At 43.7% G+C, this 15,688-nt stretch overlaps 1 protein-coding gene across 1 annotated transcript; it reads right to left on the bottom strand.

The window, feature by feature from the left end:
• Window positions 1–12,602: 12,602 nt before the first annotated feature.
• On the bottom strand, window positions 12,603–14,241 carry LOC119309974 (protein NO VEIN-like). Its single transcript, XM_037585859.1, has 2 exons — window positions 13,997–14,241; window positions 12,603–12,863 (listed from the first exon to the last, which is right to left on the bottom strand). The coding sequence occupies exons 1-2, from the start codon at window positions 14,153–14,155 to the stop codon at window positions 12,603–12,605; spliced, it is 420 nt and encodes a 139-aa protein (XP_037441756.1). The 5' UTR covers window positions 14,156–14,241.
• Between the last annotated feature and the right edge of the window lie 1,447 nt (window positions 14,242–15,688).

Raw genomic sequence — 15,688 nt, forward strand, 5'->3', positions numbered from 1 at the left:
CCCTAGAGGCAATAATAAAAGGATTATTATTATATTTCTTTGTTCATGATAATTGTCTTTTATTCATGCTATAATTGTATTATCCGGAAATTGTAATACACATGTGAATACATAGACCACAATATGTCCCTAGTGAGCCTCTAGTTGACTAGCTCGTTGATCAACAGATAGTCATGGTTTCCTGACTATGGACATTGGATGTCATTGATAACGGGATCACATCATTAGGAGAATGATGTGATGGACAAGACCCAATCCTAAGCATAGCACAAGATCGTGTAGTTCGTTTGCTAGAGCTTTTCCAATGTCAAGTATCTTTTCCTTTGACCATGAGATCGTGTAACTCCCGGATACCGTAGGAGTGCTTTGGGTGTACCAAATGTCACAACGTAACTGGGTGACTATAAAGGTGCACTACAGGTACCTCCGAAAGTGTCTGTTGGGTTGACACGGATCGAGACTGGGATTTGTCACTCCGTATTACGGAGAGGTATCTTTGGGCCCACTCGGTAATGCATCATCATAATGAGCTCAAAGTGACCAAGTGTCTAGTCACGGGATCATGCATTACGGTACAAGTAAAGTGACTTGCCGGTAACGAGATTGAACGAGGTATTGGGATACCGACGATCGAATCTCGGGCAAGTAACGTACTGATTGACAAAGGGAATTGTATACGGGGTTGCTTGAATCCTCGACATCGTGGTTCATCCGATGAGATCATCGAGGAGCATGTGGGAGGCAACATGGGTATCCAGATCCCACTGTTGGTTATTGACCGCAGAGCCGTCTCGGTCATGTCTGCATGTCTCCCGAACCCGTAGGGTCTACACACTTAAGGTTCGGTGACGCTAGGGTTGTATGAATATGAGTATGCAGCAAACCGAAAGTTGTTCGGAGTCCTGGATGAGATCTCGGACGTCACTAGGAGTTCTGGAATGGTCCGGAGGTAAAGAATTATATATATGAAGTGCTATTTCGGCCATCGGGAGAGTTTCGGGGGTCACCGGTATTGTACCGGGACCACCGAAAGGGTCCCGGGGGGTCCACCGGGTGGGGCCACCTATCCCGGAGGGCCCCGTGGGTTGAAGTGGGGAGTGAACCAACCCCTGGTGGGCTGGTGCGCCCCCCTGGGCCCCCCTCATGCGCCTAGGGTTGGGAACCCTAGGGGAGGGGGCGCCCCACTTGCCTTGGGGGGCAAGCCTCCCCCCTTGGCCGCCGCCCCCCTTGGGAGATCTCATCTCCAGGGCCGGCGCCTCCCCCAGGGGGCCTATATTAGGGGGGCGGGGGAGGGAGGGTAGCCGCACCCCAAGTCTTGGCGCCTCCCTCTCCCCTGCAACACATCTCCCTCTCGTAGAAGCTCGGCGAAGCTCTGCCGGAATCCTGCTGCATCCACCACCACGCCGTCGTGCTGCTGGATCTTCATCAACCTCTCCCTCCTCCTTGCTGGATCAAGGTGCGGGAGACATCATCTGCTCCGTACGTGTGTTGAACGCAGAGGTGCTGTCCGTTCGGCACTTGGTCATCGGTGATTTGGATCACGACGAGTACGACTCCCTCAACCCTGTTCACTTGAACGCTTCCGCACGCGATCTACAAAGGTATGTAGATGCACTCCTAGCACTCGTTGCTAGATGAACTCATAGATGGATCTTGGTGAACGTAGGAATTTTTTTTATTTTATGCAACGTTCCCCAAAGTGGCATCACGAGCTAGGTCTATGCGTAGTTCTCTATTGCACGAGTAGAACACAATTTGTTGTGGGCGTAGATGTTGTCAACTTTCTTGCCGCTACTAGTCTTATTTTGCTTCAGCGGTATTGTGGGATGAAGCGGCCAAGACCGACCTTACACGTACGCTTACATGAGACAGGTTCCACCGACTGACATGCACTAGTTGCATAAGGTGGCTAGCGGGTGTCTGTCTCTCCCACTTTAGTTGGAGCGGATTTGATGAAAAGGGTCCTTATGGAGGGTAAATGGAAGTTGACAAATCACGTTGTGGCTTTCACGTAGGTAAGAAAATGTTCTTGCTAGAACCCTATTGCAGCCACGTAAAACTTGCAACAACAATTAGAGGACGTCTAACTTGTTTTTGCAGCAAGTGTTTTGTGATGTGATATGGCCAAAGTTGTGATGAATGATGAATGATATATATGTGATGTATGAGATCATGTTCTTGTAATAGGAATCACGACTTGCATGTCGATGAGTATGACAACCGGCAGGAGCCATAGGAGTTGTCTTTATTTTTTGTATGACCTACGTGTCATTGAGAAACGCCATGTAAATTACTTTACTTTATTGCTAAACGTGTTAGCCATAGTAGTAGAAGTAATAGTTGGCGAGAAACTTCATGGAGACACGATGATGGAGATCATGATGATGGAGATCATGGTGTCATGCCGGTGACAAGATGATCATGGAGCCCCGAAGATGAAGATCAAAGGAGCTATATGATATTGGCCATATCATGTCACTACTATATATAATTGCATGTGATGTTTATTATGTTTATGCATCTTGTTTACTTAGAACGATTGTAGTAAATAAGATGATCCCTTATAATAATTTCAAGAAAGTGTTCTCCCTAATTGTGCGTCGTTGCTAAAGTTCATCGTTTCGAAGCACCACATGATGATCGGGTGTGATAGATTCTTACGTTCACATACAACGGGTGTAAGACAGTTTTACACATGCAAAACATTTAGGTTAACTTGACGAGCCTAGCATGTACAGACATGGCCTCGGAACACAAGAGACCGAAAGGTCGGACATGAGTCGTATGGAAGATACGATCAACATGGAGATGTTCACCGACGATGACTAGTCCGTCTCACGTGATGATCGGACACGTCCTAGTCGACTCGGATCATGTAACACTTAGATGACTAGAGGGATGTCAAATCTGAGTGGGAATTCATTAAATAATTTGATTAGATGAACTTTATTATCATGAACATTAGTCTAAAATCTTTGCAAAATGTCTTGTAGATCAAATGGCCAACGCTCATGTCACCATGAACTTCAACGCGTTCCTAGAGAAAACCAAGCTGAAAGATGATGGCAGCAACTATTCGGACTGGGTCCGGAACCTGAGGATTATCCTCATAGCTGCCAAGAAACAATATGTCCTAGAAGCACCGCTAGGTGAAGCACCCATCCCAGAGAACCAAGACGTTATGAACGCTTGGCAGTCTCGTGCTGATGATTACTCCCTCGTTCAGTGCGGCATGCTTTACAGCTTAGAACCGGGGCTCCAAAAGCGTTTTGAGCAACACGGAGCATATGAGATGTTCGAGGAGCTGAAACTAGTTTTCCAAGCTCATGCCCGGGTCAAGAGATATGAAGTCTCCGACAAGTTCTACAGTTGTAAGATGGAGGAAAATAGTTATGTCAGTGAGCACATACTCAAAATGTCTGGGTTGCACAACCGCCTGTCCCAGCTGGACATAAACCTCCCGGACGAGGCGGTCATTGACAGAATCCTTCAGTCGCTCCCACCGAGCTACAAGAGCTTTGTGATGAACTACAATATGCAAGGGATGGTGAAAACTATTCCTGAAGTATTTTCAATGCTAAAGTCAGCAGAGGTAGAAATCAAGAAGGAGCATCAAGTGTTGATGGTCAATAAAACCACTAAGTTCAAGAAGGGCAAGGGTAAGAAAAACTTCAAGAAGGATGGCAAGGATGTTGCCGAGCCCGGTAAGCCAGTTGCCGGGAAGAAGTCAAAGAATGGACCCAAGCCTGAGACTGAGTGCTTTTATTGCAAAGGGAAGGGTCACTGGAAGCGGAACTGCCCCAAATACTTAGCAGACAAGAAGGCCAGCAACACTAAAGGTATATTTGATATACATGTAATTGATGTGTACCTTACCAGTACTCGTAGTAACTCCTGGGTATTTGATACCGGTGCCGTTGCTCATATATGTAACTCACAGCAGGAGCTGCGGAATAAGCGGAGACTGGCGAAGGGCGAGGTGACGATGCGCGTCGAGAATGGTTCCAAGGTCGATGTGATCGCTGTCGGCACGCTACCTCTACATTTACCTACGGGATTAGTTTTAAACCTCAATAATTGTTATTTAGTGCCAAGTTTGAGCATGAACATTGTATCAGGATCTCGTTTAATACGAGATGGCTACTCATTTAAATCCGAGAATAATGGTTGTTCTATTTATATGAGAGATATGTTTTATGATCATGCTCCGATGATCAATGGTTTATTCTTAATGAATCTCGAACGTGATGTTACACATATTCATAGTGTGAATACCAAAAGATGTAAAGTTGATAACGATAGTCCCACATACTTGTGGCACTGCCGCCTTGGTCACATTGGTGTCAAGCACATGAAGAAGCTCCATGCTGATGGACTTTTAGAGTCTCTCAATTATGAATCATTTGACACATGCGAACCATGCCTCATGGGCAAAATTACCAAGACTCTGTTCTCCGAAACAATGGAGCGAGCAACCAACTTATTGGAAATCATACATACCGATGTGTGCGGTCCAATGAGCGTTGAGGCTCGCGGAGGATATCGTTATGTTCTCACTCTCACAGACGACTTAAGTAGATATGGGTATGTCTACTTGATGAAACACAAGTCTGAGACCTTTGAAAAGTTCAAGGAATTTCAGAATGAGGTAGAGAATCAATGTGACCGAAAAATAAAGTTCTTACGATCAGATCGTGGAAGAGAATATTTAAGTCACGAATTTGGTGCACACTTAAGGAAATGTGGAATCGTTTCACAACTCACGCCGCCTGGAACACCTCAGCGTAACGGTGTGTCCGAACGTCGTAATCGCACTCTATTGGATATGGTGCGATCTATGATGTCTCTTACTGATTTACCGCTATCATTTTGGGGATACGCTCTAGAGACAGCTACATTCACTTTAAATAGGGCACCGCCTAAATCCGTTGAGATGACACCGTATGAATTATGGTTTGGGAAGAAACTTAAGTTGTCGTTTCTAAAAGTTTGGGGATGCGATGCTTATGTCAAGAAACTTCAACCTGAAAAGCTCGAACCCAAGTCGGAAAAATGCATCTTCATAGGATACCCTAAGGAAACCATTGGGTATACCTTCTACCTTAGATCCGAAGGCAAGATCTTTGTTGCCAAGAACGAATCCTTTCTGGAAAAAGAGTTTCTCTCGAAAGGAGTAAGTGGGAGGAAATATAACTCGATGAAGTACTACCTCTTGAACCAGAAAGTGGTGCGGCTCAGGAAAATGTTCCTGTGGTGCCTACACCGACTGGAGAGGAAATTAATGATGATGATCAAGGTACTTCGGATCAAGTTTCTACTGAACTTTGTAGGTCCACAAGGACACGTTCCACACCAGAGTGGTATGGCAACCCTGTCCTAGAAATCATGTTGTTGGACAACGGTGAACCTTCGAACTATGAAGAAGCGATGGTGGGCCCAGATTCCAACAAATGGCTTGAAGCCATGCAATCCGAGATAGGATCCATGTATGAAAACAACAAAGTATGGACTTTGACAGACTTGCCCGATGATCGGCGAGCGATAGAAAACAAATGGATCTTTAAGAAGAAGACGGACGCGGATGGTAATGTTACCATCTATAAAGCTCGACTTGTCGCTAAGGGTTATCGGCAAGTTCAAGGGGTTGACTACGATGAGACTTCGTCTCCCGTAGCGAAGCTGAAGTCCGTCCGAATCATGTTAGCAATTGCCGCATACTATGATTATGAGATATGGCAAATGGACGTCAAAACGGCATTCCTTAATGGCTATCTTAAGGAAGAACTATATATGATGCAGCCGGAAGGTTTTATCGACCCTAAGAATGCTAACAAGGTATGCAAGCTCCAGCGATCCATTTATGGGCTGGTGCAAGCATCTCGGAGTTGGAACATTCGCTTTGATGAGATGATCAAAGCGTTTGAGTTTATGCAGACTTATGGAGAAGCCTGCGTTTACAAGAAAGTGAGTGGGAGCTCTGTAGCATTTCTCATATTATATGTAGATGACATACTTTTGATGGGAAATGATATAGAACTTTTGGACAGCATTAAGGCCTACTTGAATAAGAGTTTTTCAATGAAGGACCTTGGAGAAGCTGCTTACATATTAGGCATCAAGATCTATAGGGATAGATCGACACGCCTCATAGGTCTTTCACAAAGCACATACCTTGATAAGATATTGAAGAAGTTCAAAATGGATCAGTCCAAGAAAGGGTTCTTGCCTGTATTACAAGGTGTGAAATTGAGCTCGGCTCAATGTCCGACCATGGCAGAAGATATAGAAGAGATGAGTGTCATCCCCTATGCCTCAGCCATAGGGTCTATTATGTATGCCATGCTGTGTACCAGACCTGATGTAAACCTTGCCGTAAGTTTGGTAGGAAGGTACCAAAGTAATCCCAGCAAGGAACACTGGACAGCGGTCAAGAATTTCCTGAAGTACCTGAAAAGGACTAAGGACATGTTTCTCGTTCAAGAATATCCTGAAGTACCTGAAAAGGACTATCCACTATACGTTTTAGAGGGGTTGTACCGAAGCACTCCCCTTTTTACTATACATGTGCAACTGTGCATCAGTTTATCTCTTTTTACTGAATAATTGTTCGAATTAACATAAATTTAAAGTTATATAATAAGTTGGATTATGTTTTTTTATGCGGGAAGGCCTTCACTCGGTGTAAACATGGAAACTCAAGCGTGGGTCGTCGGATTTGAAACTTGGGTTGTTGACCAAACATTTTTCATACAAGCGCCCACATGACTGGTTATTACTTCGCACAAAGATCCTAGGCCTTTTTTTGGTAAAGTGCATGGAGTGAGGTTGGTGGGAGACGAAGCCCTTAGTTGGCATCATCACTAGGCAAAAATCCAGACGTGCTATAGTGAGATGAACTCTCTGATTTTGTCAGGGAGGGGCAGACCTAGTGATGCAGCGTTCAGGAACGCCTCGTCTTCAGGGAACAGCTGCAGATTCTTGGACTTCAGCAGGTACTTGACAGTATCGTCCTGGAAGTCCAACAGGCTGCCGACCTTCACGAGTTCAGCAAGCGAAGGGATGCGGTCCGGCATCTCGAAGAGCAGTCCTCGGGATACCTCGTCAGCAAAGTTCATCGCAAACTAGATCTTCTCTTTGTAACCAGCTGCTGCACTAGCACCATCGCCTCGCTGCACATACAACTTCGAGTTCTCCCTCTCCCACCTGATCATCCGGCTGGCCTCCACGTCCACAGCCTCTTCAGAGGACAGCTTCACGCGGTACCCCACCGTGATCGGCTTCGTGGTCTCCAGGACGCTCACATTCAACAGGCGAGAGACCATGGTGTGCCGCTCTTTGGAAGCAATGTCAAGAGCTAGATCAGCAAGGAAAGCAATGACTATCTGGACCAGACCGGCACTGATCACCTCACGCTGGTCAGCAACCGTGTTGCAACCGCCATCCTGGCCCAAGGTGACAAAAGAATCGCTCTTGTCGGCGGCTTTGGATACTGCCTGAACACCGATGCTTCCATATACATTGTTGAGCCTTGCTCGAGAGACGGAAGGAGGGTACCAGATAAAAATGGATTGTCGAGGAAGCTTATCAAACAGATCCTTCAGCAGAAGATCATCAGGAATGAACACGTCCTCCTTCTGCGATAAGATGATCTTCCCATCAGTGCAAACCGGGACCTTGGCACAACCAGAGAGAAGCTTCTCCATGTTCTTGCTCCAGTTCCTTGCAATGAACTGCTAGAAAGCAGAGCAGTTGGTTGCGGATATCTCACTACCAGAGCTCTCCCATCCGCTCCAGAGCTTGCAGTGGTCTTCGGCATCGGGGCCATGCCTCACGCGGAGAACAGATGAGAAGAAGTCCAGCAGCTTCCTGTCATCATAGTATCTGCCCAACACATGCAGCTGCTGGCTCAAGAGGTTGTTCTGATCATGAAGAACACAGCTTACCGGGCTCACCCATTCTCCAACTCCTTCTTCATTTGGTATCCAGATCCAGTCACCACCCTCTTTGTTCTTCTCAGGCCCCCAGCTGCACTCCTTGAGGTACAAGTAGATCCTAGAAATGGTAGCAGTTTCTTTGTGGCTCCGCAGATGCTGAGCAACAAGGCCATGCCCACATCTAACATCCACAGTTACTCCGATTGCCGCAAGTGCATCCTTGAATGAGGCAATCTCTGAACCATAGAAAGATTCATCGATGAAAGGGCCATCTGTTATGCAGATGGAAGACTGCTTGGGATCAAAGAGTATGCATCCATCAGGAGATTGGTATCCAAGTGTTGTCTTCAACCACTTGCAGCTAGTGATTTCCTTCATAAATTCCTTGGGCAATGTTGCCATACAGGCCAAGCAGCTCTTAACAGACCCAAGCAACGACAACACGGTGGCTGCAGAAATATCTGCAGTGTCTGCAGGAATCTTGAGACCATTGATGACAAACCTAGCGCCATGGGCTTTCACTTCTGTTGTAACACCTAGTTCTTTCAGCTCAGCCTTGTAACCATGTATCTCTTTGCCTAAACCACCATTAGAGTCACCATCATTAATGAAAGGTAATTTTGCAATGGGTAACAGAGACTGCCAACTTTCATCAAATAAGATTGCTTCCAAAGGTGACCTAAATCCCAGTGATGTGCACAGCCATTTCTCACTCCGCATGGAGTTGAAAAGATCAACCGGATTTGGGTTGTGTGATCTCAGTTGCCGATAACATGCTAGCAGAGCCAGGACATTCACCTTTGTAAGCGATGACTTCTCGACCATCTGCTTGAAAATGTCTTCTTCAACTCCTCTTTGATCGGGCTGATCTTACTCCCATAAAACCAAGAATCAACAACAGGAACTCCGTCGAACACCTTTAGAAGGCACTCCCACTCCTGATCCAGAAGAAAAGATTCACCAGGAGCACGGAATCCTACGTTGGCCTTCAGCCATTTCAAATCTCTGAGCTTCCTCAAGAAATCATCACATGGGCTAGCATACCGAATACACTTGAGGATTAGTGCAGTAGCATCAGAAGTAACAGATGAAGAACTGAACTAGAAATTATCAATTATAAGCTTGTAGGTCTTTTCACTATTTTCAAACCCAACTTGGACACCAAGCAACTTCAGCTCTTGTTTGTAGTCAAGGATGGACTCGCCATAGAATCCAACATCAAGGAATGGCTGGGTACTGATACGAGATGCAACTTCCTAGTCTGAATCATATATGATACAACAAGAAGGAGACCTATAACCTAGAGTACTCTTCATCCATTGTCCATCTTTCACGCTGTTGACTAGTTCACTTGGTGACAGAACCTTCTGTTGAAGAAACCGAATCAGCCGAAGAAGCTCATATACATGCTGTCTGGTCAGCATATTGCTTGCAGCCATCGACATGAGCCGCCTACCGATGTAAGCCGATGCCTCCCCAAATTCAAATCTTACCCCGATCACCTTTAATTCATCCGTGTATGCATTCATTTTGTATTGATAGAACTGTTGATCGATCATTGGTATATCAACACAGGAAGACCCATTTTGCAAGAGATTACCCCACTCAGAACTGGACATAAATGATTCAGCCGGGGGCTTGTATCCGACTCATGTCTTCAGCCAACTTCCTCCTTTCACACAAGCCAAGAAAGTAGCTGGTAATTGTACACCTTTAGACTTCAAGTTCCGTATCCATTGCAGTAGCAAGATTGCATTGTCCACAGTCAGAGATGATGAGACTGTCGGGAAACTTGCATTTGGAGGGTGTATGAATGGCACATCCGAGGCCTGCATCTTTGTCTTGAGAAAATCCAAGATCTGGTCTTCGGGTGTGTAGTTCCCGGCGAAATGACCTGCTGACTTGTAATCTGCTGACAGTTCGATGTATTTCTCATTCCTCCATGGGTTTGTGCCCATCAGTCCAACCCATTTGCTACCATTTGCAGGAACTAGAATGCTTTGTCTTTCCGTGACGGCATTGCCATAGTTGTCAATTACTGGCATGATACAACACAGCTCTGCTAACTGGTAGCTCTCCATGTAATTCTTATTGGATGAATGGTACAGAAAGTGAGAAAAAGCAATGGCAGGCCTTCTATCACAGTTCAAGGACTTAACCACAACATTCCCGAAACTGTATACAGATACAACCTCCACTTTTGCACGGCTTTGAAGCCAGTATGTCACTTTTTCCTTCTGCGTGAAACCTTGCAGAGCTGTTTGTGTACTGGGAGACACAAAAAGCCGATTAGAAGATGGAAACTCCTGGTTCCAGCTGATAAGCCATGACATCCACTTCCCATCAAATGCAATGCACAGTCTATCACTCCACTGACTAGCTCGGGATATGCTCCAGACAGAGATATTTTTGTTCCTGTCAACATACTTCAACAGAGGAATTTGCATCATCTTTGTACCAGAAAAGTTTTGCCAACTGTCTGCGACAAAACATAAAAGTTCCAGATAAAGACGTTCACCTACATTGCTGACAAGATTAGACCCCTCAATGCATTTTGCATACCATTCATGGCTCACGCTTTTGACATCCAGAAATGTAAGAACACTGTTGTATGCACTCTTGTCGAAATGAGAGCTGAGTATGTAGGTTCCATGAGTTGACAGGTTCTTAAGGTTCACTCCAGATTCTCTCGCCTTGACAAGGATATCCCAAAATGCTGGTTTGAGCCGCGCAACCTCGCAAGGCTTGCAAAACATCTTCTGTGGAGTGTGAGACTCACATGGAACTATATCCTCGACGAGAACCTTCTCTTTGATGCCAGACCTAACAGGCTCAAGTAAAGGGACCAGCGAAGGACTGACAGGCAGGTAATGGAACATCGACGAAATAGTCATTGCTGGTGCATCTGTTCTGGACTTGACAAGTGCTACAAAGGCATTCATGAATGCACTTGGGATACACTCCAGAATTCCCTTGTTCCATGGACTATCGAACAGTATCGCCTCTCTTGATGATGCAAGGAGGAAGTCAGCCTGAATGATGAAGGGGAAGTTCGTTACCATCTCCGTGGGAAGGAAAGCATATACGCCAGGGGATAGCTGCTTCCCACGGGATAGTCGCTCCTTAAGAGGGAAGGCTAGGGTGATGACCCACTCATCGATTTCAGTACGCTTGTCCACCCTGTTCTCTGCCTTGACAGGGAACCTCTGCCTCCACATACGGTACCCGCACTCTGCTTCACTCTCATTCTCTTGAGCAGATAAAAAGACCGTGTAAGACTCCGCGTGCATGTTATTCCTCACTTCAAAGTTCTTCTCACTTGATATTTCAATCTCACTAACAGTGCTTCCTTTAGCGTTGCCGTTATCTTCACAGACAGAAAGCCGCCTGATCTTTGACAGAAGCAGTAGCATTTCTGGATGCAGGCTTGACAGCAGCTGCTTCACCGCAGTGACCTTCTCATCCTTCAAAGGCAGGACGATACAAGTTGTTGGAAGGTCTCTGGAAGACCCATATATCTGTTTGATATCTGAAAGGCCTGGACTCAACCCACTCCAGGACAATGTATCCAATATTGCATTCTGGACACGGCTTCTCATTAAACTTGATTTGATACCCATTACTGAATATATGGGGCTGGCTTGATATCAGGAACACACTTTTGAATCCAATACCTATATAAAAAGAGACATTGATATTACAAATTGTGCTTTTCAATATAAGGAGACCATATACATTAAGCATGCACATAACCACAGACTAACTCTTCAAATGAAATGGCTAAAATTGTTATATGTGCCTATGTATCTTTTGCACATCTTATCTTGCTATGAATGGAAACGATAGCCCAACATGCCTTGAAAAGAAAAGTGAAGCGATGCATGCTTAATTTTATTTATACCAAGTTTGTATTTGATGGATCTGCTTCAGTGAGCTATTGATGAAGAGTAATGTTTTTCAATCAGAAACATACTACATGAGGGAAAAAATTGGTAATAAAGTTGATGTGCCATGTGCATGAATTTGCCATGCAAAGGCAGATTTCTAGGAGCCTACCAAAAACTAAACTTTACCAGCAAGGGCTAAGAAAGAAATAGATCCATACACTTTCCAGATAGTAGTGAAATACATAAGTGACAACTTAACATCAAGAAGATTTGATGTAGTACTCCCTCCGTCCGGAAATACTCGTCGGAGGAATGGATGTATCTAGATGTATTTTAGTTCTAGATACATTCATTTTTTATGCATTTCTCCGACAAGTATTTCCGGACGGAGGGAGTAATATATATGATAAATAACGAGTCTTATTTCTAGATACAATGGACCTTAAAAGGCCAGTGGTAATATTTTGTGGTCAGTACTATTTTCTTACACTAATATTTCAAAACATGTACACATCTCTGTTTCTGAGTGTCAGGATACACATGATATCTTGCACCACGAATCATCTCAAGCAATAATGTGCATGCTGCACCCAATTTGTTTTGCAAAATACATATACATTATGAGAAAATATTTGCTCCATCACAATTCTAATTAAGCACTAAATTAAGTGCTAAATAAAATTCTGCCCATCGTATATGTCATTTGATATATAGCAGCTATCATAACGTTTGACAGGGAAAGTTCCAACCGTTGACACGCAACATTAAAAGGTAAAATGCTTCAAATTGGCCAAGTGAACACAGAAGGATTCATGAGCTGCAAAGATTCACCTTTCTCTCCAATGTAACCCTTGTCTCTATTTCCCTTCTTCGTTGACTTCCCCACACCACAAATAGACTGAATATTCGATGGAGAGAAGCCCTTCTCGTTGTTGAAAATGAGTAAAGTTGACGATGCGCCAGATCCAGTGATGTCAGTTGATGTTACTAGAAACTCCAATGACGGTGCTACTCCATCAGGGTACTCATTGTCTTCAGCGTTCTAGTTATTGAGGAATAAAATATTAACATGAATGTGATATTGAGCAAATAAAGCTGAATCAAGTGCATTAATCTGAGATTAATGCAATATATATACCAAAACGTTAATGGATTTGAGAAAACAAGCTCATGTAGCAACACACAAGTTTGGCAGAGTCACAGTTATTTCAACAGTCTTGATGGCAAAATTGTATCAAGCTATAAAATCAAACAGGTAAATTGCAAAAGAGCATGGGCGCAATAGGCAAACTGAAGATGTTCTCAAGGCTAAAGCTACAATGGTTACATCGGATCCGCAATAGTTTCTTATTGTGGAAAAGAAATAAAGGAGGTCTCTGTTTTCCGTAAAACAGAAAGTTGTCACACTGGATCTGAATTTGGTCTTTTTTTTTCTTTTCTTTACCGTAGTAGTGTTCCTAAAACAGTTTACTTTATAAATACAAATACGAGATCATTTAGCTCTCCATTTTTTGGAGAACATGGCCACCAGCCACCATAAATCCAAATACGAGTCGTCCCGCCGAAAATAAGAAGCCAAATACGAGTTGAATAAATGTACTGTGGTGTGAAAACTGAAAATGCAAAGTAAACACAGAAAATGCAAGTTTATAGGCTCAGAGTTAATGTGACTTTTGTGCTGCCACAGTGCCTAGTCCCAAGGAAAACATCTTTATCAGTTGATCCTATACTATGCAACTGAAGGGTAGGCCCTACTCGACATCAAATGAGCTCACAGGAAATTGTGGTGAGCAGAGAAACCAACAGTCACTTATCACTAAACAGCGCTTAGAAAAGTAAAGGAAATTACTCTGCATTAATAAGATATATAAGAAAAATACTAAAAATAAAATATTGCTGCCTTTTCCAACTGAAAAAAAGAGTTTCCTGCTTCGTATTGGAGAAAGAGGGAAGGTACAGAGATACGGAAAATTGATAAAATACAGGGAAAATAGCAGGATCTCTTTTTTTTGCGGGAAAAATATAACCGGGTTTCTGCGCAAATAATAAAACATAAACTTGTAAATGGAAAAAGGCCAGAAAGTTCAGTAGGGGGTGGGGGCTATGTATAATAATCAAATTAAACAGAAAGCTCCATAAGAAAGCAAGCAAGCAGGGTTCGTTGTTGTTGGTCACCTGGACGAGCTCCATGAGGAAGTGGACGTCCTTGGAGTAGAGCTCCTGGCTCAGGTAGTTCACCGCCTGGTGCATGTCCTCCGCCAGCGGGTTCTGCTCGCCGCGCCCGATGTAGTACCGCTCCCGCCGGAGCCTCTCCACGTGCGCCCGTGCAGCCATCGTCGCCGGAGACGACGACGACGACCAGCTTTTGCGCCGTTACCGGAGATCGTCGATTGGGCTCCGAAGAGGAGGAGATGGTTGGGTGGTTTTGGAGGTGGGAAGTGCGAAGTGGAGGAGTGGGCGGCGGTTCCTGGGCTTCCTCGCCGGCTTTAAAGGAGTTGGGTGTGCGTCTATTGGGTACCCCTTGCGGTCGCAGAGAACGCTTTATTTTCCCAAGAGTGATGCTCTTTTCCTTTCTCTTTCTTTCTTTTTTTTCGCGTTTGAGAGGAGTGTTGGATGATGGTTTTCTGGTTGAAGTGGTTTAGTAATTTCTAAGGCCATCTGCATGAATTTGATAAGACTCATGTAGAATTATACTAATTTTCTTATAATTTTTACAAGTAATAGCTTTTGGGTAAAAGGAATGGTGCCACCCAAATCACTACACATCGGTTTTGGTATATGCCTTGCATATATAAGGATCCAATATTTTGTACTCCCGCTGCAAACAAATAGTATAAACAAATATAAGACGTTTTATGTCACTACTAAATAAATATAAAACATCTTACATTTGTTTAAGTAGTGGTCTAAAATGTTTTACATTTGTTTACAGATGTAGTAGTACAATTCTTCTTTTATAGTCATTCGTATAGCAATGAGTATGTGTTTTCTTGCATGCCATTCAAATGACAATAATTCCTTCGGGTTTCTTGTGTCATGGGATCTTATGTTTGCTATTCGCATTTTTGTTGAATCTGTATGATTGTTTCTTACTATTTTTGTGTCTCTCGATTCTGCGGTTCATTGAGATCACTGTCTTTGTTTGAGTGTAATAAAGCTACTTTTTATTCGTAATTTTAGTTGTTCAAAACAAATAATTATAATTTTAACACTCCTACGAAAGGAGCTATATGTCTCGGATAGGTCCAGGCATGCTAGGAAATTATGTCTCAGATAGGTCCTACCCGAGGATGGTTATTTCAGCAGACATCCGAAAGATGTCTCATTTCACCGCCACGGATATGCAAGCATTTGACACATGTCTTTTAACTCCACTGATATACAAACATCTGAGACATTCCATAATTAAAATGTTTGAGACGTGCCTTATCTTATAATCGCATCGCATATAACATGGCCCACTAGGCTCAACTACACTCTCGAATATATGCCTAACAAATTAGAAAGGTTCACCAAGTCGTGATATGAATAATATCTTGATACCCTTAGTGTGTGCTCCACACACACACACACACATGGACATGGCAACATTACTTGATTATAATATAGAAAGAAATTAACCTATTTCTACGAACATTGGAAAAAAAATCATAGAAAGGTGGGCTCAGATAAAATGCATGCCATTCTATTGAAATTTCGATCAATAGCTGTTGGAGCATCGCTCACTTGTAGTAGTACACCCTCAATTTTTTTAGTCTACATATAAAATTTTGTCAAAGTCAAACTTTATAAAGTTTGGCTAACTTTATAAGAAAAAATGTGAACAATCATAGTATGAAACCAATATTATTAGATGCATCATGGAAT

This window comes from Triticum dicoccoides, chromosome 5B (genome assembly GCF_002162155.2).
Source record: "Triticum dicoccoides isolate Atlit2015 ecotype Zavitan chromosome 5B, WEW_v2.0, whole genome shotgun sequence".
Taxonomy (NCBI): Eukaryota; Viridiplantae; Streptophyta; class Magnoliopsida; order Poales; family Poaceae; genus Triticum; species Triticum dicoccoides.

Excerpts from the sequence above, each read along its gene's own strand:
- LOC119309974 (XM_037585859.1), bottom strand. The coding sequence starts at position 14,155 with ATGGCTGCACGGGCGCACGTGGAGAGGCTCCGGCGGGAGCGGTACTAC. Across the intron at positions 12,864-13,996 it reads TCCTCATGGAGCTCGTCCAG|AACGCTGAAGACAATGAGTA; the intron begins GTGACCAACAAC and ends CTCAATAACTAG.